This window comes from Chelonia mydas, chromosome 2 (genome assembly GCF_015237465.2).
Source record: "Chelonia mydas isolate rCheMyd1 chromosome 2, rCheMyd1.pri.v2, whole genome shotgun sequence".
Lineage (NCBI taxonomy): Eukaryota > Metazoa > Chordata > Testudines > Cheloniidae > Chelonia > Chelonia mydas.
Genome location: NC_057850.1, coordinates 148,773,259 through 148,797,067, shown reverse-complemented (window position 1 = coordinate 148,797,067; position 23,809 = coordinate 148,773,259). Strand labels below are relative to the sequence as shown.

Genomic DNA, 23,809 nt, shown 5'->3' with positions numbered 1-23,809 from the left:
AGAGACTAACCAATTTATTTGAGCGTAAGCTTTCGTGAGCTACAGCTCACTTCATCGGATGCAGACTGTGGAAAGTACAGAAGATCTTTTTATACACACTTTCCACAGTCTGCATCCGATGAAGTGAGCTGTAGCTCACGAAAGCTTATGCTCAAATAAATTGGTTAGTCTCTAAGGTGCCACAAGTACTCCTTTTCTTTTTGCGAATACAGACTAACACGGTTGTTACTCTGAAACCTGACATATATCTCAGTTGCTTGTTTGCTTTTTGATGTTGGCATGAGATAAATGGCGATGTTCTCTGAATGCCACTGTGCATACAACTAAAGATAGCAACAAGGCTATTAAGTGCCTCATAGTTTTGATTTAAATATACAAGGAGTTTCCATCTCCTTGTGATATGCAATTGTAACTCCCATTCACATTAACTGAAGTTATATGTACACGTCAAGAGAGATGAGACCCTTCATTCTGTTTATGTGACTTTGCGTAGTAATAAAAAGGCAACAAACACATTGTCTGCTACACATATAAACACTAGAACAGCACCAATATATAACAATAAAAAGTTACACACACCTCTCAATCTGCCCAAATAAACAGATACTATGTTTTCTCTTGTACAGTAACACAGTATATACTACTCCATCACTTATGCTGGTTGCTTGAGGTCCAACAGAAGCACGTTATCACCTCCTTCTGCTGCTGCCTCCTGTTTAAGAACGATTTTTTCAGGGGTGAGCACAATTTTCTCTGCTGGCTGGGACGTGCCTTTTGTTCCACTGCCTTTGTCTTTCTTCACTTTAGTGATCACTTCTGTGTAGGAAATCTCTTCTGTAACTGGTTCTTCTGCCCCACTTGCTGAAACTGCACGCACACCAGCTTCCTGGATTCCTTCTTGCCCTTCAGCTACTGTTCGCTCTTTATCTTTCTTATTGAGCTTGAATGTCTCCTTTGTTGGAGCTGCTTTTGAAATAGTTTTCTTGAGCCTTATCCCAGATTGTTTCAGCCTCTCTCCTGACTGCCTCATTCTCTCTCGCCTCTCCGGTGTCACTATTCTAGTTCGAAGCCTGTTCACCTTCTTGCCAAAATTTTTTCTGGTCTTCTGGATATTTTCCCTTGAAAATGCCTTTTTGATATTATCTATGCGTCTGATGCCTGATTTTTTAAATCGGGATGCTCTGCTTTCGTCTATGTAATATTCTTCATCAGAAGAGAGGTCATCAGGTGGAAAGAATTGGTCCTCCAGGTTTTCACCTTTTGTCCTGTCTTTGATAACAGACAGCGAAGATGGGCATTCTGTTTCCTCCTGTGAATGAAAACATAAAGACATCTTTCCACAAGTGTTTTAAGGGAGCAGAGCATTTAAATATGTCATTTTTTGGGCTTCTTATTTGTAAGTATCAACAACTGAGCTATAATCATGTGGCACAGGGAGGTGGGATCTCTCCTGAGAACTTGCACGATCTCCTGAGGATAAAGGAGACTGGAAAAACTCTGATTTTGCAGCCTCTGTTCAATCCCATGCCTGTTAGGGAGATTGCTTTAAAGGCTGGTTCTACTCTGAAAAGGGATTAACAATGTAAAACTAGCATCATTGTGTCCCACTTTAGTGTGCCTCCATGGACTGTCTGCAGCTCAAATGTGCTTAGTTTGCAATTAGAAAGGATGTTTTTCTAGCTACCAGCCCTGCTATTCTGAGGTTGGAGAGTCAAGCTGGGTTCTTCCCTTCTCATACATCACCAGTAATGAGCATCATGCAGGGCAAGCTGGCCGTCACCTACATACAGCCTCACTGACTCCATATGAACTCCTCAGTATTACCTGTAACCCCTCCTTACTTTCATTAGGTTTGCACAGTTGTAATTAACTGGAACTTAGTAGAGAAATCTGTTGATGAACAGAATCCAGCTCAGACCCTCCTAGGGTATGTCTTCACTGCAGCTAATCCAGCTGATTGGTACACAGGTCTGAGCACCTAGGTCAGCCTAGCCTGACTGCAGGTGGCCACACTAAAAAGCTTATGTACGTGCCCATGTGTGACTGGGAGCATAGCCTGTGTCCTCACTGCAAAGGGGGCAGGTTCCAGCCCAAGTTGAAGTGGAGTCTGGGCTTTAATCCATTCCCAAGTAGGGATGCTAGCCCAGGTTTAAACCCCCTGCAAACCCATGTAAAAGGTTTGTGTGTGTGGCTGGTGACGGGTTGGGCTAAAACCCAGGTAAGAGCCAGGGTGAGCTCTGCAGTGATAACACACCCTTGGCAGTGTTGGGTTCATAGGAGTAAGATGTCACTGACGCGAGCAGGTAAGGCTCAGTACGCACCAGGAGTTGATCTGCTGAATGGGAAGCCAGTTTTACATAGTCACTTTTCAGTGCCACATTTTACTCCTCCCCTATCAGTTCAGCAACAAAAGTAAAGCTCCAGGTGGCAGTAGTAGAGGCGAGCAACTCTTAGACATACGTGCATGGCATTGTTTAGTATTACAGGCATTTTCAACAGTAAAAGTGTATTAGCCCATGTTAATGCATTAGCTGAACAATCAGCAAATATCTGTGGGTCTCTATAGTAGGGCTTCAATGGGAGGTTATTGAATGGTGCATTAATCACCTTGGTATCCACTGCCTGCCATGTCACAAGTATTGCTAATTTGTACTGAATATTAAATACATATTCTAGATAAGTGCCATTCTAACCACGTACTTAGCAGTGAAACCAAATGATAAAATACATTTACTTTAAACCTTTGGCTTTGTTTGGCTGCCCTCTATCCACTAATCCCTGTCAGTGAGTTCAGCTTCAAATGCACCCAAACCTCTTTCACAGGGTGCTGGTGAGGAATGGTAGCTGCATTTTGAAAAGAAGTGACACAGAGGGAGGCAATGCTTGTGGAGGAGGTGAGCATCTCAGCTAGCATGGTGATAGGGGTGCTGTAGATACCTAGAGAAAGAGAGATTTTAACAGCCAGAAAAGTGCAAGTTTTTTCTGAAAGCTCTTTTTGGGCGGTAAATTACTGGGCGTCATTTTAATGGTAATTTATGTGCAAAAAGTTTAGGATGAATAAAGGGATACGTCTGAAAAGAGTAGACCCAACCTGTAAATCATAGTCACACAGGAGCTGAGCCAAGAACCATTAGCTCAGTGTAATGATTCCCGTGGAGATTCTGGATCTGCCCGATAAGAGTCAATTTCTGGCCGGTACTATAGCAGAAAACGCAAAAGCAGTAGCAGCTATGAGATGGAAACTGACATCCCTTTCTTACCTCAGCAGTCTCCTCCTTGTGCACACAAACTACGCTGCACAAAGATTGTTCATACTCCCACGAGGAGCAGCTCCTCACACAGCCTCAGGCAGAATACATGACATATTAATATTGCTTTTGCATAATGTATCGTTTCCCATTTGTGGGAGTGTCACACCTGATTCCTGGAGCTTGTCAGAATTTGGTCCACAGCTTAATAATCTTTTCTAACTACCAAAGAAGTTTGAATGAGAGAGTCCACCAAGTGCCAATTAGTTTCTCAAATGTATCTTGTGCTGATGAATTCCTGTATGGTGCACTGCAGACTGAACTGATTTCTGGCCAGAAAAACAGCTGTAATTTTCAAAATGACTGATTAGTAGCAAAGCATGTTTAATTTTACTTTACAATGTATTAACTATCAGTAATATATAATAAAAATATATTAAGCCACTCAGCAAATAAAGGCTGTTTATGGTTTGGTCATCTTATTCCGGCTTCTTTAAAACATAAAATGGCTGTTAATGCTTATCAAAATTAAGGGGAAATTATTTTGCTGTGAGAGCAGCAGAATTTTATTTAACGCCATATATCAAAACCAGAATGAGCAAGAACTAGAATTCTTTGTTAATAATCTTCATTAATGTGTAAAAATTAACTTTATTACCTAGCTGTGTTATAGCTTCTTTTCATAAAATGAGGGATAGTGTTTACGTAGAGCAGCTTTTCTATAATTAAACTCTTAATTATAGACCACTCCTTTAGCTGAAACGTTGACAACAATATTTCCTTACTAACTATTCTGAAACTTTAGTCCATACAGGGATCAGTATAGTAGGGTGAGATTTAAGAGTCTCTCCTAGAAGAAGAAAATGAGAGATTAGGTTCTTTAGACAACATTTGGGCTAACTAACTGTCATCCTCAAGTGCATAGAAGACTCCAGCAGGCTTGTGTTCCCTACTCAATGCCATCTCTTCAGTTTTCAGAGTAGCAGCCGTGTTAGTCTGTATTCGCAAAAAGAAAAGGAGTACTTGTGGCACCTTAGAGACTAACAAATTTATTTGAGCAGAAGCTTTCGTGAGCCACAGCTCACTTCATCAGATGCATTCAGTGGAAAATACAGTGGGGAGATTTATATACATAGAGAACATGAAACAATGGGTGTTACCATACACACTGTAACCAGAGTGATCACTTAAGGTGAGCTATTACCAGCAGGAGAGCTGGGGGGTGGGGTGGGGGCGGGGGTTTGTAGTGATAATCAAGGTGGGCCATTTCCAGCAGTTGACAAGAACGTCTGAGGAACAGTGGGGAGTGGGGGAGTTCCTTCCCCACTCTGAACTCTAGGGTACAGATGTGGGGACCTGCATGAAAACCTCCTAAGCTTACTTTTACCAGCTTAGGTTAAAACTTCCCCAAGGTACAAACTATTTTACCTTTTTCCCTTGGACTTCCACTGCCACCATCAAACGTCTAACCGGTATTATTATTAGAAAAGAGTCCGTTTGGAAACGTCTTTCCCCCCAAAAATCCTCCCAAACGTTACCCCCCTTTCCTGGGGAAGGCTTGATAAAAATACTCACCAATTTGCATAGGTGACCACAGACCCAAACCCTTGGATCTTAAGAACCATGAAAAAACATTCAGTTTCTTAAAAGAAGAATTTTAATAGAAGAAAAGTAAAAAGAATCACCTCTGTAAAAATCAGGATGGTAAATACCTTACAGGATAATTAGATTCAAAACATAGAGAATCCCTCTAGGCAAAACCTTAAGTTACAAAAAGACACAAAAACAGGAATATCCATTCCATTCAGCACAGCTTATTTTTCTCAGCTATTTAAAGAAATCAGAATCTAACGCATATCTAGCTAGATTACTAAGTTCTAAGACTCCATTCCTGTTCTGTCCCCGGCAAAAGCATCACACAGACCGAGAGAGAGGCTTTGTTTCTCCCTCCCCCCAGCTGTATTTAGATTTACTGTTCACTGGTTTAAAGGGCTGGCTGTAACATTCACACATTTATTAGAATTAAAAACTATGAACTGTAGATTATCGGATAAATGTTTTGTGTCTAGGGCACGGGACTGGCACCCAGGAGTTCTGGGCAATATTTTTCAACCGACTCCTTGTGTGACCTTTGCCAAATAATTTAATTTCTCTGTTCTTCAGTTTCTGCCTCTCCCCTGGAGAAAGCAGGTATACAAAGGCCAAATTCATTCAGGTTTGTACATCATGCTGCAATCCTTAAATGGGAGGTGCTACAGAAATGCACTGTCTTACTGGAACTGGTCAACATTGTGAAGGTTTTTCAAAATAAAAATCAGTGCTATACTTCAGCCTGGTAGGGACCTGCCCACTCTGAACCACCAATGGGTTTTAGCATTACACTGTCAAAAGTCATTTTTGTTTACTAGGGAAGAGGGAGGATGAAAGCTTCTGTCTCCCAGAGTTAGAACATCTGAGGAGAGTCGGTCTTAGCACTAGGGGGGACGCTGATGTGGGGAAAGATGGCTAAAACCTTGCTCCTGTTCCCCCTGAAGTCAAAGGCAATGTTCCATTGATTTCATTGGTGCAGGCTCATGCCCTAAACTGGGCAAGTATGTCTCCTGGACAAGGATGTGGCAGCAGCCCTACGAGGGGAAAAGGAGTAAGATGCCTGCCTGCTTTCCCCCTTCTTCCAGCAGGAGCACACGGTGATGGCTTGCAAGATAGCCAGATCAAATTACAAAGGCAAGGTGGGTCCTTCCCACCCAAATGTAAATTCATGTACTCACCTCATCTTACCTATCCTAGCCAGCTGGCTAGCCACTGAGATAGGAGTTATTTGAATTATAGAATGCTGGTGCAAATCAATGGGAATGACCCGTATGCTTAAAGTTAAGCCTGTGAGTAAGAGTTGGGCTGGAAAGGAGCCAGAGTGCTCAGCACCTTGCTAGCTCAAGCCTTGCATGAATAGCGTTTATAGCCGCTGAGTAGTGACAGAGTCTTGTGCCTGAGTAAGAGATGCTACACAGATTGGGGTTTTTTTGTAAATTGTATTTACACTACTCGATATTTGCGCTACTTGTGAAATAGTGTACGATCACGCCATTGAATACTTCTAGGTCTGCCTGCGTACACCAGTGGCATTAAGACTGTGTGCATAAAACTCAACTTGGGTTTGTCCTGCTTCTGAGTACTTTACGCTGACCGTGTGCCTCCCCAGCTTGCTAACAGCCAGGTACAACAGAACTTCCGTTTTTAAGCTCTGGTCTGAACAGCACAAAGCAAACAATATGAAACTCGCTGTAGCTAGTTTGAGGATAAAGGTCTGCACCATTACTGCTTACATTCACATAGGTGTCCCCACAGAGAGTAAAATATTTCAAGCCTGATGTTTACAACACAAAGCCATTCCCTCCGGCGGAACCTGACAGCTCCATTGCCACTGTGGCTACCTTCGCGCTTCTCTTCAATTTAAATCAAAGTTATCAAAGCTGTACTTTGGGTGCATGCACCAGGGACTTTGTAATGAAATCTGTTAATGGTCTGCCAGTGTCCTCTTGGGTCCGTGCTTGTGTATGCAACTTAGGACACTTCTAGCCCGTGCTGCCTTTTTCTCTTAGTGAAGGCACACAGGAAAAGAAGCAGGGGTCCTAATGAGTCCTATCTTCTGCCATATGCTATAGGAAGGGATGCATGGAACGAGGCAAAGGCTCCTGCCTCACTGACTGTACATAGTGGGGGTTCCAGAGCACGCTCGTGCTGCCTATCAAGTAGTGGAATTTCTTTGTTTCCCCCTTTATTTTTTAAGGTGGGAAATTCCAGACTTCTATAAGTCGATTTTTAACTTTGTCTTCAATAACCTAAATAGACTGAACGCCTTAAGTATCTCACTGTAAGGCAGGTTTTCCAGACCCCCGATCGTTCTTGGCTAAACCCTCTCCAATTTTTCAGCAGCTTTTGTACTGTGGCCACCAGATTGCGACACAGTGGTGCAGTAATGGTCTCACCAGGGCTGTATGTTGAGGTAATACCGCGTCATTACTGCTCCTTGATAGTCCTCTGTTTATAGAGCTAAGGATCATCAGCTTTGGTCTTTGGTCTCAGCTTCACAGTGGGCATTCATGTTCAGCTGGTTATCCATCATGATCGCTAAACCCTTTTCAGAGTCATTGCTTTTGAAGATATAGTTCCTTCTACTGTCCTCTTTGCTTTTAAATATACGTCTTTGCATTTGTCTGAATTAAAATACATTTATGTTTGCACCCAGCTTACCGAATGCTCAAGATCATTCTGTATAATGACTTGTCCTTGTTATTTACCAGTCCACCAATCTTTGGGCAATCTGAAAACTTTATCAATTATTTTATATGTTCATTGAGGAAAATACTAAAAAGCATTTGGCCAAGATTCCTGCAGGACCCCACTCACGACATCCCCTACTTGATGATCCTTTCCCATTAACAATTACATTTTCAGATTAGCTATTAGCCATTTTCTAGTCAATGCAATGTATGCTACAGGGATTTTGTATAGTGCAAGTATTTTTTTAATCAGAGTGTCAGGCAGTGCTAGTTCACATGCAGACATCTCATCAACTGAATGTGTACTCCCATCTGAGGATATAAAGTTTGACAAAAAACTATTTCTCATAAAAACCACATTGATTTACATGAATTATGATACAATACCTTATGTCTTTATTGACTGAATCCTGTATCAGCCATTCCATTGTTTTACCTGGGATCAATGTCATGCTAACAGGCTTATAATTAATTACCTGAGTCATCCCTTTATTCTTGAAATAGTGGCGTGACTTTAGTTTTCCTCCAGTCCTCTGGAACTTCGCCAGTGTTCCAAGTTTCATTAAATACGAACATCAATGGTCTCGAGAGCCGCTCAGCCAACTCTTAAATTCTGAATGTTTCGTTTTTGCAAACAAAGCTCTTTTAAAGGAAGGGGGGGCTTGTTTGTTTTTATATGGAATAAAGCGCTATAAACCCTGTTCAAAATGTACAAATACATCTTAATTCATCTGCAGCCTTTCCCCACTGCCTCCCCGGTGCCCCTGTGAGGCAGATCTCAATATTTTCTTTTTACACCTGGGGAAACCTGAAGGATAAGTTTACACAACAAAGTGTCAGCTTCAGGACTGGAACTAAAGTGTCTTTGCTCCAGCCCCAGTTCATAATCCACTGAGACCATAATACCCCCCCGTCGAGTAAGCCGGTTATTCCACTGATAAAGCAGAGCTGGAGAGTAATGAAAAAACACTATTTATCTCAAAGCACTTTTGAGAGTTGAGTACACAAGAGTAACCTCATCACAGGGCAGAGAGGTTGAGAGACTTTCCAATAGGAAAGGGTCAGACCCAGGACAACAACAAATATCCCCCAACACAAGGCTGGACTGTGCTCCTCAGTTGAGCCTGTCCACGTGCCATTGAGATTCAAAAGCTGCAACTATTTTGGCTGCAGTGTTTTTTGTTGTTGTTGTTTCGAAAAAGAAGCTTTTTCCTTATTTTTTTAAATAAGGAGACAATCTGATTTTTTCCCCCGCTGCCCTTGTTTTCACAAGCAACTGAACCATTTTGTTCGATCTTGCCAGACAAAAATACACATGTGAGCAGAGACCAGACATGGAAAATGTCCACCCAAATGGTGATTGTTGCACAAACTTGCAAGCACCCAATAAAAGGGGGTGATAATGTAACAATTGGCTTATAAACACATTAAGATATTGTTTCACACGGACATAAGGTGTTCAAGTCTATACAGAAAAGCCCCAGAGAAATGAGTCTCTTGTCTAGATCATCTTTCCATTTCAATCCATCCCGTCCACCCTCTAGTAGCTCTTTGGAATAATATGTCACATTTTACATACGAGGAAACTAAGGGTCTGGCTACAGTGCGGTGTAAGCCCAGGGTTAGTAGAACCTGAGTTAGCAGACCCTGGGGTTGTTAACCTAGGACTGGCGCGTCTACATTCATCTGTAACTTTAGGTTAGGAATTGTTAAACCCTGGAGCTCCAGTGCCTACACTGCATTGTGCAAGCCTGAGTCCAAACACCCATTTCCCAGACTTCCTAGCACTCTACCAAAATGTGGTTGCTCTAGCCTTTTGTTGACAGTGCAGTGTGGGAAAACTTGTCTGTCCGTCAAACTTGAGGACAAGGAAAGTTGGCCTGTGGGATATGTTTGCTGAACACCCAAAGCACAAATCCAGAGGGGCTGTGTCTACACTGCAAAGCAACAGAGCTTGAATCCTGGGTCCCTGCTTGACCCAGTACACCCATGGGGTCCTGTGACCCTGGGTGCAAGCCCTGGATTAGTGCAATTTGTGTGTCGATAGAAGGAGGGTTAGGCTTGAGCCTAAATTCAAACCTTGAGCTTATTAGACATACCATAATACAAAAAGAATAAAAACCTGCCCCCCATTAATGACAACATTTCCATTGACTTCAATGGGACCAGCAGTTCACCCAACAAGTTGTCAGTGTAACTAGGAAACAGATAAAGCCATTTTTGACATAGGCTTTGTCTTTCCTTGTAGCGATGTGTCAGGTACCTGTATCTTCAGGTGGCAGTGAAAGGCTCTGGCAGGGAGTGGGGGAGGCAGCAGGAAAAGGCTCTGGCAGCTCCCTGTGGCTGGAGCCTTTCACTGTGGTGGGAGAAGGCTCCGGCAGTGGGAAGGCAGTAGACTAGCAGGGTAGACATGGGAGACACTGTTTGGGCAGGTAGAGAGCTGTGTAGGGTCCACACCCTGTGATACTGGCTTGTCTCTACCCTGCTCACCTAAATAGTGCCTCACTGTTTACATTGCTAGCTGGACATGCTGTGTCTGTACGCTACACGCCCCTGTAAATGTAGAGAGACCTGCTGAGTGCCATTCCCTCTCCCATTTTTCCATACTTATTCCTTCCTAAATAGGTTATAACATTTATTTTAACATTCCAGGAGTGCGAATCATCCTATCACATTTTAGTAATACAAACAACATTGAATTTATGCCCATCCATGAGCAATTCCAATTCCTCTTGTTTGTTACTCAGGCTCCTAGTAATTGGTGTCTGGGCAATTCAAGAATTTCTTCGTTTCCTGCCTTTTGTTCCTTAATTAATTTTTTTTCCAATATCTTGATTTTGTGCTCACTGAATGCTCATAGTTTGCCTCTTTTTACCCTCCCCTTTTGCTATTAGTTTAACACCCTCCTGACTACACGAGCCAGCCTGTCCCCAAGGAGATTGAGGTGGAGGCCATCCAAATTAAACAACCCCACTCTCCCCATAAAAGCTGGACCAACGTTCCCCAAAACTCTCTACCCAACACTACTTACCTAGCCAGAGGTTCAATTCCATAATCTTCTCCACGAGGTGAAAAGTGCCTGGTTTATAGAGCTGGTCAAATTTTTTTGAATGCAAAATGGTTTTTTCCACAGAAAAATGACATTTTTTAAAAAACAAAATGTTTTGTTCAAAACTATTGACTTTTTCAACAATTTTCATTTTTGTACCTTTTTGCCACTTTTTAATACAAATTTTTATAAAAAATATGTTGTCAAAACAGTTACTGAAAATTTTTGATGACTGAAGAATGGATTTTTAGTAAATTAAAAACACACAATGATTTCAGTGATGATTTGATAAAAGAATGCAATTTAAATAACACAAAAATAATGAAAAATTGGGAGAAATGGAAATGACTTCAATGAATTAAAAAATTCTAAGTAGGTGCACTAGGTTTGTCTCTCAGCACCCAGACTGAGTTTGCCGGGTTGGCAGTTAAAAAAGACCATCTGTTTCTTTGTAAACATCTGATCCAGAAATAATTGAGTCAATACCACAAAACTCCAGAAAACCATTTATTTACAGTCACTTTTCAGACTGCACGTTAAAACTAAAATGATCAATACTCATAACGCTCCCACTCATTTCCCAGCCCCAAGTAAAAAGTTAGAAAAATGATAAAAAAGTACTAGAAAATAAAAATAAAAACAAAGAAAAAACAAAATAATAAATAGCATGACATCCCTTCAGCTCCAGAATCTATTCTGAAAAATATAATAACCATTACAAGCCAAAATACTCTCAACCTCCTCAAAGTCAGAACATCCTTATACCAAAACTAGAGGCAAAACAGACAAAAATACAGAATTATGTCATTTTATTGTGTTGCTCAGTGCAAAGTAACGGGCCAGTGACCTGTCACCCTGAGCCTACATGATGTGGGGAATACTCATGTGAAAAATGTTTAACAATTGCAAATGGGATAAATAAACCCCTCACACTCCTGAAGCTGGAGCACAAATCAGGCAATAGGCAGTCCAGTGCCAGGGTTGTTGACTGAGTGGTGGCTGACAACTGATTTGTAAAAGAAACAACCTAGAAATGTTTGATACGTGATGAAGAATAACAAAAATACCCTCACTGGGAAGGCCTGCAAACAATCTGCAGCTTGTAGGCAAGAAACGAAATCAAAACAATATCACAGCCTAGGAATTTACATTTTAAATTAACTGTACATTATTCAAAGCAATGCCCAAAGTAAATCTCTAAAACACCACATCACCCTCATGCCTATTAATACACCCATTAACCATGTAGCCAGCTGGTTAACAGAAATTACCATAACAACCCGTCCATTGACCAAAAAGTGTCCTTAGCATCACACAATTTATGTTACTGCTAAAGCCCCCTTGCAATTAACCCTTCTGTCAATCCTTAGCCTCTGGTGACTACCCAATTACAAAGCATCCCATCACTTTGTAAAAGTGTCACTCTTTCACTGCAAGCATGGGACTAAATCACACGTGATCTTGCTGTAGTTTTGCAGATTTGGAATTAAAATCTCTGCCCTCAGGCCAAGTCTGTTCAAATAGAAGCGAAATAGGATTATTTCTTAAGGGCACCTATGTGAGTTCACCCCATAAAGTACGTGCTGAATAAACTCTTCTGCTCATAAGACCAAAAAATATGCCGTTCTGGGGGCAAATGCTACAGCTGGCATGTGGAATTGTTCTTACATAATGAAAAGGTGCTTAGCTTGGCCAGCACAGTAAATCCCTCATTCTACTTTCATAAAGCTTCAGCTACAATCCCTGTTCCTTAAATTCTGACAGGGGTTCACCAATTTAACCCAAACCACATGCATGCCCTCAGTGTTGTTGTAGGTAATATCTTTTATTGGCCCAACTGCTGCTGGTGAGAGAGACAAGCTTTCCCTCTTACACAGAGCTCTTTTTCAGGTCTGGGACAGCTACTCAGAATGTCACAGCTAAATACCAGGTCGAACATTTAGCATAGGTGGTCAGCAAGGGGCCATTCAAGGTGAAGAGACCCATTAACATCCCTGTTGTAAAAAGTGGTTACGCACAGGTGGATGTGTCATTACACTAAGTAAAACTATTTCCCCATGTTTATTTCCCCCCCTACTGTTCCTCACACGTTCTTGTCAGCTGCTGGAAATGGCCCACCTTGATTATCACTACAAAAGGTTCTCCCCTCCCCGGTCTCCTGCTGGTAATAGCTCACCTTAAGTGATCACTCTCTTGTTACAGTGTGTATGGTAACACCCATTGTTTCATGTTCGCTGTGTATATAAATCTCCCCACTGTATTTTCCACAGCATGCATCCGATGAAGTGAGCTGTAGCTCACGAAAGCTTCTGCTCAAATAAATTTGTTAGTCTCTAAGGTGCTACAAGTACTCCTTTTCTTTTTGCGGATACAGACTAACACAGCTGCTGCTGTGTAACTACTTCTGCTAAACTAGCTGTTTGACCTTGTATTTAGCTGAGACACTGAGCATCTTCCCAGACCCGAAGAAGAGCTCTGTGTACCTCAAAAGCTTCTCTCTCTTACACCAACCAAAGTTGGTCCAATGGAAGATAGTACCTCACCCACCTCATCTCATCAAGAAATCCATTCTCTCATTAACTGACTAGAGTGATCCAATGAGAACTCAGTGATCAAGAAGTTAGACAACTGTACAATGTCATTCAAAGCATCTCCCATCTCATCCACTCCCTGGGACAGCTTCTGAATGATGTAAAGGGCAGCTGCAGCCCCAAAAGGAAGCTGTGTATTCATCTGAGGCACATTTAAAGTTTGCTAAACAAGTAAGCCCGTGAATCAGTACCTCTGAAGGAGTCCCTGAAAGTCCAGTAGGTACCCCTTAGGAGGTTCCATGTTAAGTGGGTGTCAGCAAAGGGAACCCTGTGAATTTGTCATTAGTAGCTCAAAATATGCAATTTCCTAGACAGCCTCTTTTAAATGTAGATACAAAGAACATCTGCATGTGTGAGAAGGGGCAGAGACAGGGTCCAGACAGGAGGTGCTATGATAAAACAGGACCTTTGCTAATAACTTGCTTTCAGTCCTAGCCCACAATAACAAAAGGTACGGTTCTTGCAGACTAGATACAGTTGGAAGAGATGCAGATCTATTAAATACACCAGGGTGCTGCTGCTAACCACTAAAAGTCTGTAACATACTATTGATGAGCTCAGATTTTCCCCAGTTCTGAAAATGTGCTGGTTTGAGCAACTTCAGTCCTGTAACACTCATGGCAGAAAATGACATCAGGAGTCTTCACTGGCTTATAGAGTTAAATCAGAAGCTACTCATCCTGAAAGGCAAGTTCAGTTACAGGGAAGTAGAACTCCATTCCCCAGTGTGGAGTCAGCACAAAAGGATAAGCACCAAGGAGACTTTTATACTGATCAGCCACAATTGCTATGGATAAATCACTATCTAGGCTGTCTCATGATTTGGGGAAGTGGCATAGGAAATGGAGGGTGATCATCTAACTACAATATTCTGGTGCCTTCCAGGCCAAACCCAAGCAAAACTTTGAAAACAGGTCCCATACAAATGCAAATTTAGATCAGCTGTTTTCACCGCTTCATTTTCCCGGATAGGGAAAGTCTATGTTGGCTCTAGGAGGATTATTAACTCACCCTAGTTCACACCATCACAGAAGAACAGCAAATCTGGGTAAGTCTGATTACACTGGTTCAGAAAATACATGGAGTCAGGTTTATAATCCCATCTGAACAGAGCCCATGAAGTTCATAGCCATGAGCCGCCTTTTAGGGATATAAATGATCAGACTAATCTCATCCTTTCCCACCCCCCCTTCAATTTCAAGCTTCTTTCCTTGTAAACATATCCCCGAAAGGGTAAATTTATCACTCCAGCATTGACAGGGTGTAACTGCTTTTTCCTAAGGAGCACAGGTTATTCATGGTCTCCCTCTCTGCCTCCAGTGTTTTAGGATGGCCACGGGCCAGTTCACAGTTGTGGGGGGCAGTATCCAGAGATGCCACTGATGACTCTAGGGCTCACTCACAGCTGACTGAGCTAGCTGTGCTACTGAAGAGCCAACTTGGCTGTTGGCCACAACAGGTGCGGGCCGCTCAGAAGTGTGAACAACCACCTGATTTAGTGGACTATGGATGGCCCTGAAGGCAATTCCTTTGCTACAGCTCTGCTCTGACACAGTCTCTCTGTGGTTTTAGCTAAGGCAACTAACTTTTCTTTCTTAGTTTCCCCATCTGTAAAATGGGATTATATTGTCACTGGCTCTACTTGAGGATCACTTTAGATAAGCTGTTGCCAGCGGGGGAGTGAGGTGGGAGGAAGTTTTGTTTCATGGTCTCTGTGTGTATATAATGTCTTCTGCAGTTTCCACGATATGCTATGCATCCGATGAAGTGAGCTGTAGCTCACGAAAGCTCATGCTCAAATAAACTGGTTAGTCTCTAAGGTGCCACAAGTACTCCTTTTCTTTTTACGAATACAGACTAACACGGCTGTTACTCTGAAAATTGTCACCTATGCCACACAAGTAATATGAAGAGTAAATAGTTAAAGTTTGCAAAGCACAATGTAAGTGCTAAAATTCACTAGAATGCACACCATACCCTGCAGTGACTGGGGACCAAGCTGGCACCACATTCATCGGCTTAGTTAGACAATTGTCTCTTTAAAAAAACCTTAATTTTTCAAGAAATTTACTTGGAGCACCTCAAAAGAAGCATCATCATGTCATCTGGGTGCCAGACCTGTGTCCAGCCAACCATACACAACCAACCAGGCTGCAACAGGAATTTTATGGTGACCTGATGATTCTATGTCACATTTACATTTTTATTTCTATACATGTAAACGAGTCAGGTAGGTTCGGAGCGTATCCCAATGAATCAACTCACCAACCCTCTTCACAATTCCAGGCCCGTGCCCTGTATGTAGTGATGTGATCATGGTGGAGAGGAATCAATTATTGTGCAGTACAAGGATGCAAAGTTGTTTGGCAGGCCAACCCAAAAAACATGAAAGCCAGCTCATTTTAGGAATGCCCACTTTGTTTGCCAAAGCATTTTCAAATGTGAAAGGCAGTAGCCAGGAGTGAGATCCAGAATTCCTTTCATAGGACATCTTTTCTACTAGACTTTGTAACTAGTTCCTGAAATAAAAGCCATTACCTCGGGCACCTTGTCTAACTGGTTCCTAGGCTCTTTTAAGCTTACAACTTCTAAATTACAATAAAATTTCACCTGAGGTAACTCCCAGCTCGACCAGAGAGTTCCAAGAGATAACTAAAAAAAAAAGGAACAGATTCCTTCAAAATGAAAAAAACAAAGCATGCACATGCACGCACACACTTTAATTCCATCTTTTAATTATTTACCTGGAATGACTAAAATAGCCAAAGACCACTTTACTGCAGACAAACATCACTTTCTCTGGGCTGTTCCTCAAAACTATCTGAGACTACTGCTTACCTTTCCTTCTCCATTTTCTGTTGTGTGTCCCTCCAACCTATACTACTGCAGTACCCACAGGACACACAGTACCCCAATTTGAACTAAAACTGTGACTTCAACCATGACAACAGTCTGGGTGGCAGGGGTACCTGGCTGCCTCTCTCTCCATTACATGGCCTGCTTAAAAATTAATCATCTCGAGAACAGTGAAAAATATTCACATTGAGCCTCAAACCCATTTGAATTGAGTCTGGAAGGTTTCCATTCTGACTGGAAGTTTGGGGTGAAGCCAGCAAGAGAACCGGCTTTACTTCCAACTGACCTGAGCTAAGTTACACTATGCAGTTTGCTAACCCGATTGCCAACTGAACCCCCAACAACTTTCTCAGCCCTAATTCTAACAATGTCTAGTAAACCACCCCTTGTTCTCATTTCCCTAACTCTCATGGTCAAAGATTCTCAGTAGGTCTCCATTTAGCATAAGGGCTCTTGCAACTCTTTTTTGTGAGGGATTAAGGGCTCTTGGACAATCATTTCCAGGCCAGCATCCTCTAATCTGCTTCTGCCTCTATTAATTGTATCAATCTATTAATAGTATCAAAACTATTAATTAAGAAAAATTAACTGGGGCAATTTTCTCTGTGTTCATTTTATAAACGAACCCTGCTGTGCTGATTGACAGAGGCCATTACAGAAATACAAACTCATTGATCCAAACAAGTAAGTCACATTCCCCTCATTACACACAGTCCTTCACAATATCCCTAATGCCTCTCAGGCAAAATTCCACTGTAGACCAAGTCTTCCCTTCCAGCATCCAACTCAGACATGAACTGAGTTATGGTGCAATGTAGTATACAGTGCAGTAGCATGGAAGTCCCAAATTGCTTCAGTGCATGTCAATGGACTGTCACTCCTCGTATAGTGAAGTTTTACTCCATTAATGCCTTGGCAGCGGTTTGTGGGTGGTTGCACTATATCAGTGTAGTTGCACTGGACCAAGCCCCTGGTGTAGTAGCACTGCATTGCTGTACACAGTGACTTGCACCAGCGCAGTGTGTAAAGTTTCAATACACTCCTAGCAGGTTCCTCTGCTCTAATGCTCCTGGAATGGGGACAGTTATCACCCACCAGCCAGGTGTTAAATGTTGCATCCCAAAAGGATTAGCAGATCGGGAATAAGAGAAGTTTCCACTAGCTAAAGAGCATGTGTGTGCGGGGGGGGGGGGGGGGGGGGAGACTACACTAGAAAAGACCGATTTAACTACATTGGTCAGGGGTATGAAAAATCCACACCCCAAGTGGTGCAATTAAACCAATTTAAGTTCCTGTGTAGACAGAATTCTTCCGTTGACCTAACTACCGCCTCTCAAGGAGGTAGATTACCTACGCCAATGGAAGAATCCCTCCTGTTGGCATAAGTAGTGTCTACACTGAAATGTTTCAGCTGTGTCACTGTAGCTTTTTTATCCATGCTAAGAGGAATCCACTCTTGCTGTAGCTGATCTAAACAGGGATGGGAATATGAAGAGTGAAGAGGATAATTCAAGATGCTGATTCTGTTCAAGAAAATCGGATGCACGGAGAGTCTCGGCAAAGTCTCCTTTGTATGAAAAGCATAAGAAGAGACAATGAAAAGAGCAACAGTTGTCTTTTATGGTTCTGTGTGAATCTCTGGTAGGACATTGCCACAGTCTTTTTCATGAACTATTTGAAAATAAATGACAACAAACATGTCTATGGGAAAAAATAAACATCGTGTTTTGTATTGAATTAGACATTTCTCCCCCCATCATCAGTTTCCACCGGCACTGTTTTCATTGCTAACCAGAGGTTTGACTCGTACCTCCTCTTACTAGAAATCAAATAATTTAAAAGCTAAATCATGGCCTACAAACACTTATGCACATGAATAACTTTTCTCAGATGAATACTCCCAATCACGGACATGGGTCTACTCGAATGAAAAAAGCTATTTGTATGGGTTCATTGCTATTTTAAAGACTACGTAATGATAAATGATATACACAAACAAAACTTTTAGGGTCCTAGTAAGGGGCTGAGCACCCTCAGTTCCCACTGAATTCTAGAGGAGCCGAGCATGTGATGCTAGCAGACCAGGCGCCAGCTCAGGCCAAGATCCCCATGCCTCCACTGAACACTGATAAATACCTACCTGGAATCAGTCTGGCTCACCGGGGTGTTAGTACTGTTAACACAGGTATTAGAATGATAAGCATGTGTTTAGACTTTATGGAATGCTTGTGAGCTGCTGCAGGCATTAATCTCACTTATAATGTCTGTATCCTATCCCACATTACAAGGTAATACCTGCGTGTTTGCATTGTAAGCCTCTGTAACTGTAAATCACCAGGCAGGAGACAGCCAGTGTGAAATGCTGGTCTCCAACAGGAGTTATGTCCTGCCTGACAAGGAAGGCCCATCAACACCAGACGGACTAGAGTGGAACCTTTAAGAGGACAAAAGACTCTGTTGTTTACTCTCCCCTCTATGGAGATGAGTCTGGCAAGTGAATCCTTCCCATCAGCTGAGTTTGCATCTCAAAGCACAGGGAGGGAAGGGAATAAAAAACCCCTAACAAAGAGGAACTGTATCTTTTATGCTGCTTGGACGCTGGGGTGCAAGGCTCACTAGGCATAAGCAAAAGATTCCCTGTGCTTCATATGCGTTGGCCCTAAGGAGCTTGTTTATTATAGAAGCCTTAATTAGTTTTTTTAAATTTAAGATTGGAACTCTTATTTCCTTTTCCTATATAATAAATCTTTAGATAGTTTATTACACGATTGGCTGCAAGCATTGTCTTGACCTGGGGTAAATGACTGGTCCTTTGGGACTGGGATTAACCTGAACATTGCTGTGATCCTTGGTGTCAGGGACCATACGTCCGCCCATCTGGGTGACAAGACAGACTGGAGTACCCAAAGGGATGGTCTGAGACTCCGTGTTATGGCTGTTAGAGAGCCTGAGGAGTTTACGCTGGATAATTGATTGGTGAAATCTAAGTACAGAATTTGGGGTTTGTGCCCCACTTCCTAGCAGTCTGCCCAGAGGTTGGTACTCATGTTCCTGTGTCACTGCAGGACAGCTTGATGGAGCATGCTTAGAACTTCACAGGATCAAGTCCTTAACACCTAGTATTGCAGCATTTTCCAGTAAGCGGCCTAGCCTTATAACTCCCCTAGCATGATTATCTTTTTTGTATTTGTATGATCCACGGACAAGCAACTTGCATTCAGACAATAAGAACAATTGCTATTTGTTCATTTACAAGAACAAGTAGCATTATACAATAATCGTAATGTCAGAAAAATATATGATTTGTTTTTGATCCTGCAAAACCTTGCTCATGTTAGTAGTCCTCAGTCATGTATTTCCAAAGCAGTCAGTCAGTGAGACTACACGCAAAAGGACTGCTTGTGCAATAAGGGGGTGCAGGTCTGAACTTAGTTTTGAATATTCGTTCCTATGAATTGAGACCATGAAAAAACTTTTCACAGCTACAAAAAACCTTGATAACTTTGCAAATAAAATACACAACATTTAGCATTAAAGGAATTACTAAATTCTGGAGCCTCCATAAATAGTTTTGCTGTTTGGACTTCTACCTAATATGGTGAAAAAATAACAGATGATTGTCAGGCATGACTAGCATGACAAGATTTACAGTGCCTGCCTCATATGACCTTCCACATAGGCAACAAATAGTCCTTGCTGATCTGCAGTTAATCTTACACTCCTGGCTGAGAAGCCAACCAATACTAATAATAGACTCTGTGAATTGCCATCGGTGGGTTCGTGTTGAAAGACACCGAGAGGCAGAAATCAATTTTAAAGAACATATAACACAACTCCTACACTGGGAAGACTGTGTTACCTGTCTTTTGATTTGTTAAACAACTAGTACTTCCCAGTAACTATTAAGATTGTGGCAAAACTTCAAAGGTAAAATAAATTAAAGTGCATGCGTACCTGGTATATTACAACCCGAAATTTGTTTTTTCTCAGCATCTCCTCTTGTTTTGCTTCAACCTTTCGCACATTAGCACTCTGCTTTTCCACACGTGCCCTCACTTCTTTAACGTGGGAACTAACTTTGCAGGTTTTCTCAAGCAACTTGTTAACAGTGTAGCCTGTATTGCCATGAGTCTGGGCAAGCTTTAAAATATCAATCTGTATGGTCTTGATAGCATTCTCCATTTCTCTGTGTCGCTCTTCTATTCTTTTCTGGCTCTCCTGTACACCGTGTACAATGTTAGCCACTTTATCTAGGACTGTCACAATTGTATATGCAGCATCTTGCTCTTCATCTTCTGTGACATTTGAGAGACGATTTTGGTGGATTTTATCAGCCTCCGAGGTAACTTCATGGTGATCCATTTTGTCTGTGTTCAGTCAGGTTTACAGGAACTGAAGTATAAATGCTCCCCACGATGACTGTTCAAATCATAGGGAAACAATTCTGGCACCTGTGCAAGAAGCTTGACAGCTGGCCTCAGAGATGTTCAGAGCAGGGTGTGAAACTCCATCCCTGGAGGTTGGTCAAATATTTATAACTACAGACTATCCCTCCATGATTATTTGGATACTTTTTGCAATATGAAACCTCTAAAATTAGGAAGCAATGTCTGGAATGAAACATATATTTAAAGGGTCACACTTCTGTACCAATGAAGTTATTAGTGTTAATCCGGGAAAGTTAAGCAACTTACTAATTAAGCAGGAAAGCCAACTGACATATTTATTTAAGATTTACTGTTGCTCTCATGTTAATGAAGCGATTTCCTTTGGGGGAATTCAGACAGTTTTCAAAAGTAAACACGAGTGTATTTTAAAAAAAAAGGAGCAGTTTTCAAATCATTCTGGCTACAAAATCAAGTAACAAATAAACACACTAAAGCAGAGGCAATATAATGAAAACACTGTATTGTGACATGCTTCTCCAGTTCAAATGTTGAAAGCATTTTTTTTATTGAACAAATTATTAAATCCTACATGCAGAATTCTGAAAGCCTAAACTACATGTTAAACAGCTGAACACATCCTACTCACATTCTATCTCTGGATCTTTTAAACAACAACTAACAGTCTATTAATATAACTATAACCAGCAGACTAGCTTGGATGGACTTTATTTAGCTCTTGAAAATATTCTATATAAGAGCACTAGTCATTAATTAACTTAATTTTTTTAAATCACAAACACTATACAATCTGTCTTGTTGGTGTTAAAACATCTATTGTCTTAAAAAAAGTTTAATAAGTATTAAAGCAGTTTTAACAGCGATAAAGTAGGCTTTATTCCAATCATGTGAGTTTGATTATTCAAACACAGATTTTTACAATACCAAAATCTACCAAGACCTACGTCTTTTGGAACTATGCCATTTGCTCTACTGGATTATGAAATTTATATTTTTATGTTTTAAAAATAAAGTGTCAGAATTATTTATGAAGACGGTAGTGCTTAGACCCAGCCAATACATCTTATGAATATGTTACAACTACACACAGCACACAGCTTCACAGTTCATGCGATAGGCAGTGTCTAAAAAATCAGTTCCTAACTTTCAAAAACATTTAAATATCTACGGTATTTAAACACAGTGTCTCCTAGTTTTTCGTAAGAAAAGTAAGCTGTAAACATCTTTACCTTTAGTTCATGCCTTGTTTGCTAGGTAATGTGGGCGTATTTTTGTTTTTTATCTACAACCATTGGTGAAATAAGTCTGTGTTCTCAAAAATATTACATTCCATGAATAAAGCACAAATCTATTATATAACCATGTGATACAGATACAGAAAATGAACTACAGTATTCAAAAACATAAAAGGAAAATTACTAAAACAGTCCTTAGCTGTTAGAGCTGATGCTTTCAGAATACAACAGACCAACAGGGCTACACTAAAAATGTCCAAAAATAAGGCCTCTGAAATAAATAGTTCCATTCTTTAAAAAAAGATATAATAAAAATGTACATCACATGGTCAATGTAGGTATAAAAATCATCATGTTAAACCATCCTGGATGATGTATCTGAAGTAAAATGGCCTAGGTTTTGCTTCTGTCGACGTCCTCTGTTGTTTTTAGGGCATTTTCTGTATTTTTTTAAAAAGGAGAAGAAAATGTATTTTAATCTTATTCTGTATATTTAAAACAGCATTCATGATTTTACTTCCTTCTTTTAACCAAAAATCTCAAGAATGGCAGAGTGTCTATCAGCATCATTGACTGGGGAAGTGCACCGGCGGTTTGGTAGGCTGGCACTTTGGAGGGTCCAGGAGATCCCTGACTACAGTGGTAGCAGCAGTTGCTAGGAGAGATTTCTTTCATGTGGATATGGAGTTTGATCCTGCAAGGGCTGAAAGCACTCTGGCCTTGATCCCACAAAATATTTAAGCATGTGATTAACCCCACTGACTTCACTGAGACGCCTCACATATTTAAAAGTGCGTACACGCTTAAGAGCTTTGTTAGATCAGAAAAGTGCTCAGTGCCTTATGGGCTCAGGCCTTTGACGAGAAGAGGATCTGGACCTCACTCCAGTTACTTGTGCCTTTGTCAACTCACGTGTCCACAGGGCTCTCTCTTAAGATATCTTGGACACTTAACTAAGTGCAAAATTCAGCTGCTCATTTCATAAGAGGAGCTTAACATGGACAGCACATTGCACTGGCGCTCTACAGACAGCACTAGCTGCATATTCATTTCTAGGTGGAGTTTAAGGTGTTGGCTTTAACCAATAAAGTCCTAAATGGTTAAGCAGCTGGGTACCTGAGGGATGCCCCTTTCTCCATATGTCAGCACTGCATTTATGATCAGTGGAGGGGCCTGAACCAACCCATCCTCTGGTGGCGGGAAGGGGCCATGGTGTTTTTCATGAGGTATCTTCTACTCTGGAAGTAGCTCCCACTTTTGTCTAACCCAGTGGTTCCCAAACTTCACTACACCACGAGCTCCTTCTGACAACAAAAATTACTACACGACTCCAGGATGGGGGTCTGAGCCAGCCCAAGCGCCATTGTCCTGGGAGGGGGTGGGGGGCAAAGCCAAAGCCCGAGGCCCACCAGCCCAGGTGGGTGGGGGGGAGAGGCAAAGCCCAAGGGATTCAGCCTCAGGCAGGGGGCCTGTAACATGAGCCCCGTTGCCGAGGACTGAAGCCCTTGGGCTTCGGCTTCAGCCCTGCATGGTGGGGCTCAGGCTTCGGCCCTGGGCCACAGCAAGTCTAACGCCAGCCCTGGTGACCCCATTCAAACGGGGTCCCAACCCACTTTGGGGTCCCAACCCACAGTTTGAGAACCACTGGTCTAACCAATTTGCTGATGTTTGGGATCTATTGCAAAGCTCATTTTTTCTCTTCAGCTTTTGGCACAGGGATTGGTGGAGGGGAACGGGGCAGCTAGCGGTGATTTGTGTGTGAAGGGGTAGTTTATTGTCCTGACTGATTTAGATTTTGTGATATACAGAGGCATCGTGTAACCAGGCTGGACACATTAATCATTCTGTATTTGATCACTGTATTTTTTAGAACGTGTGTTACGCACATAGAGCTTCGGGACGGTCAAGTTCCTAAATACATTTATAATAAATAATCACACGTACATAAAAATGTGTGGTGTTATATTGCTTTTGTAATTACCTACCTTGTTATGCACATGACAATTGCAACTATAATGGCAATCTGTACAGCTCCAATTATTGCTGCAATAAGGACATGTGTAAGCTTTTGTCTGCTTGGGACAACATAAAGAATACTAAAGTCTGTCTTTTCACAGTGCTGTCCAGTATATCCTGATTCACAT

General features: G+C 41.6%; 2 protein-coding genes across 3 annotated transcripts in view; both read right to left on the bottom strand.

Annotated features, from left to right (window-relative positions):
* Positions 1-182: 182 nt before the first annotated feature.
* CAVIN4 (caveolae associated protein 4) lies at positions 183-20,606 on the bottom strand. Its single transcript, XM_007061810.3, has 2 exons — positions 19,979-20,606; positions 183-1,309 (listed from the first exon to the last, which is right to left on the bottom strand). The coding sequence occupies exons 1-2, from the start codon at positions 20,384-20,386 to the stop codon at positions 653-655; spliced, it is 1,065 nt and encodes a 354-aa protein (XP_007061872.2). The 5' UTR covers positions 20,387-20,606; the 3' UTR covers positions 183-652.
* A 311-nt stretch (positions 20,607-20,917) lies between these two features.
* TMEFF1 (transmembrane protein with EGF like and two follistatin like domains 1) overlaps positions 20,918-23,809 on the bottom strand; it is a 219,280-nt gene continuing 216,388 nt past the window's right edge. For both annotated transcript variants that reach the window (XM_043540318.1, XM_037893403.2), the window contains 2 exons: positions 23,651-23,809; positions 20,918-22,105 (listed from right to left, as the gene is read on the bottom strand). In XM_043540318.1, coding sequence (XP_043396253.1) covers positions 22,021-22,105; positions 23,651-23,809 — 244 coding nt within the window. In that variant the 3' untranslated portion in view covers positions 20,918-22,020. The remainder of the gene's footprint in view (positions 22,106-23,650) is intronic.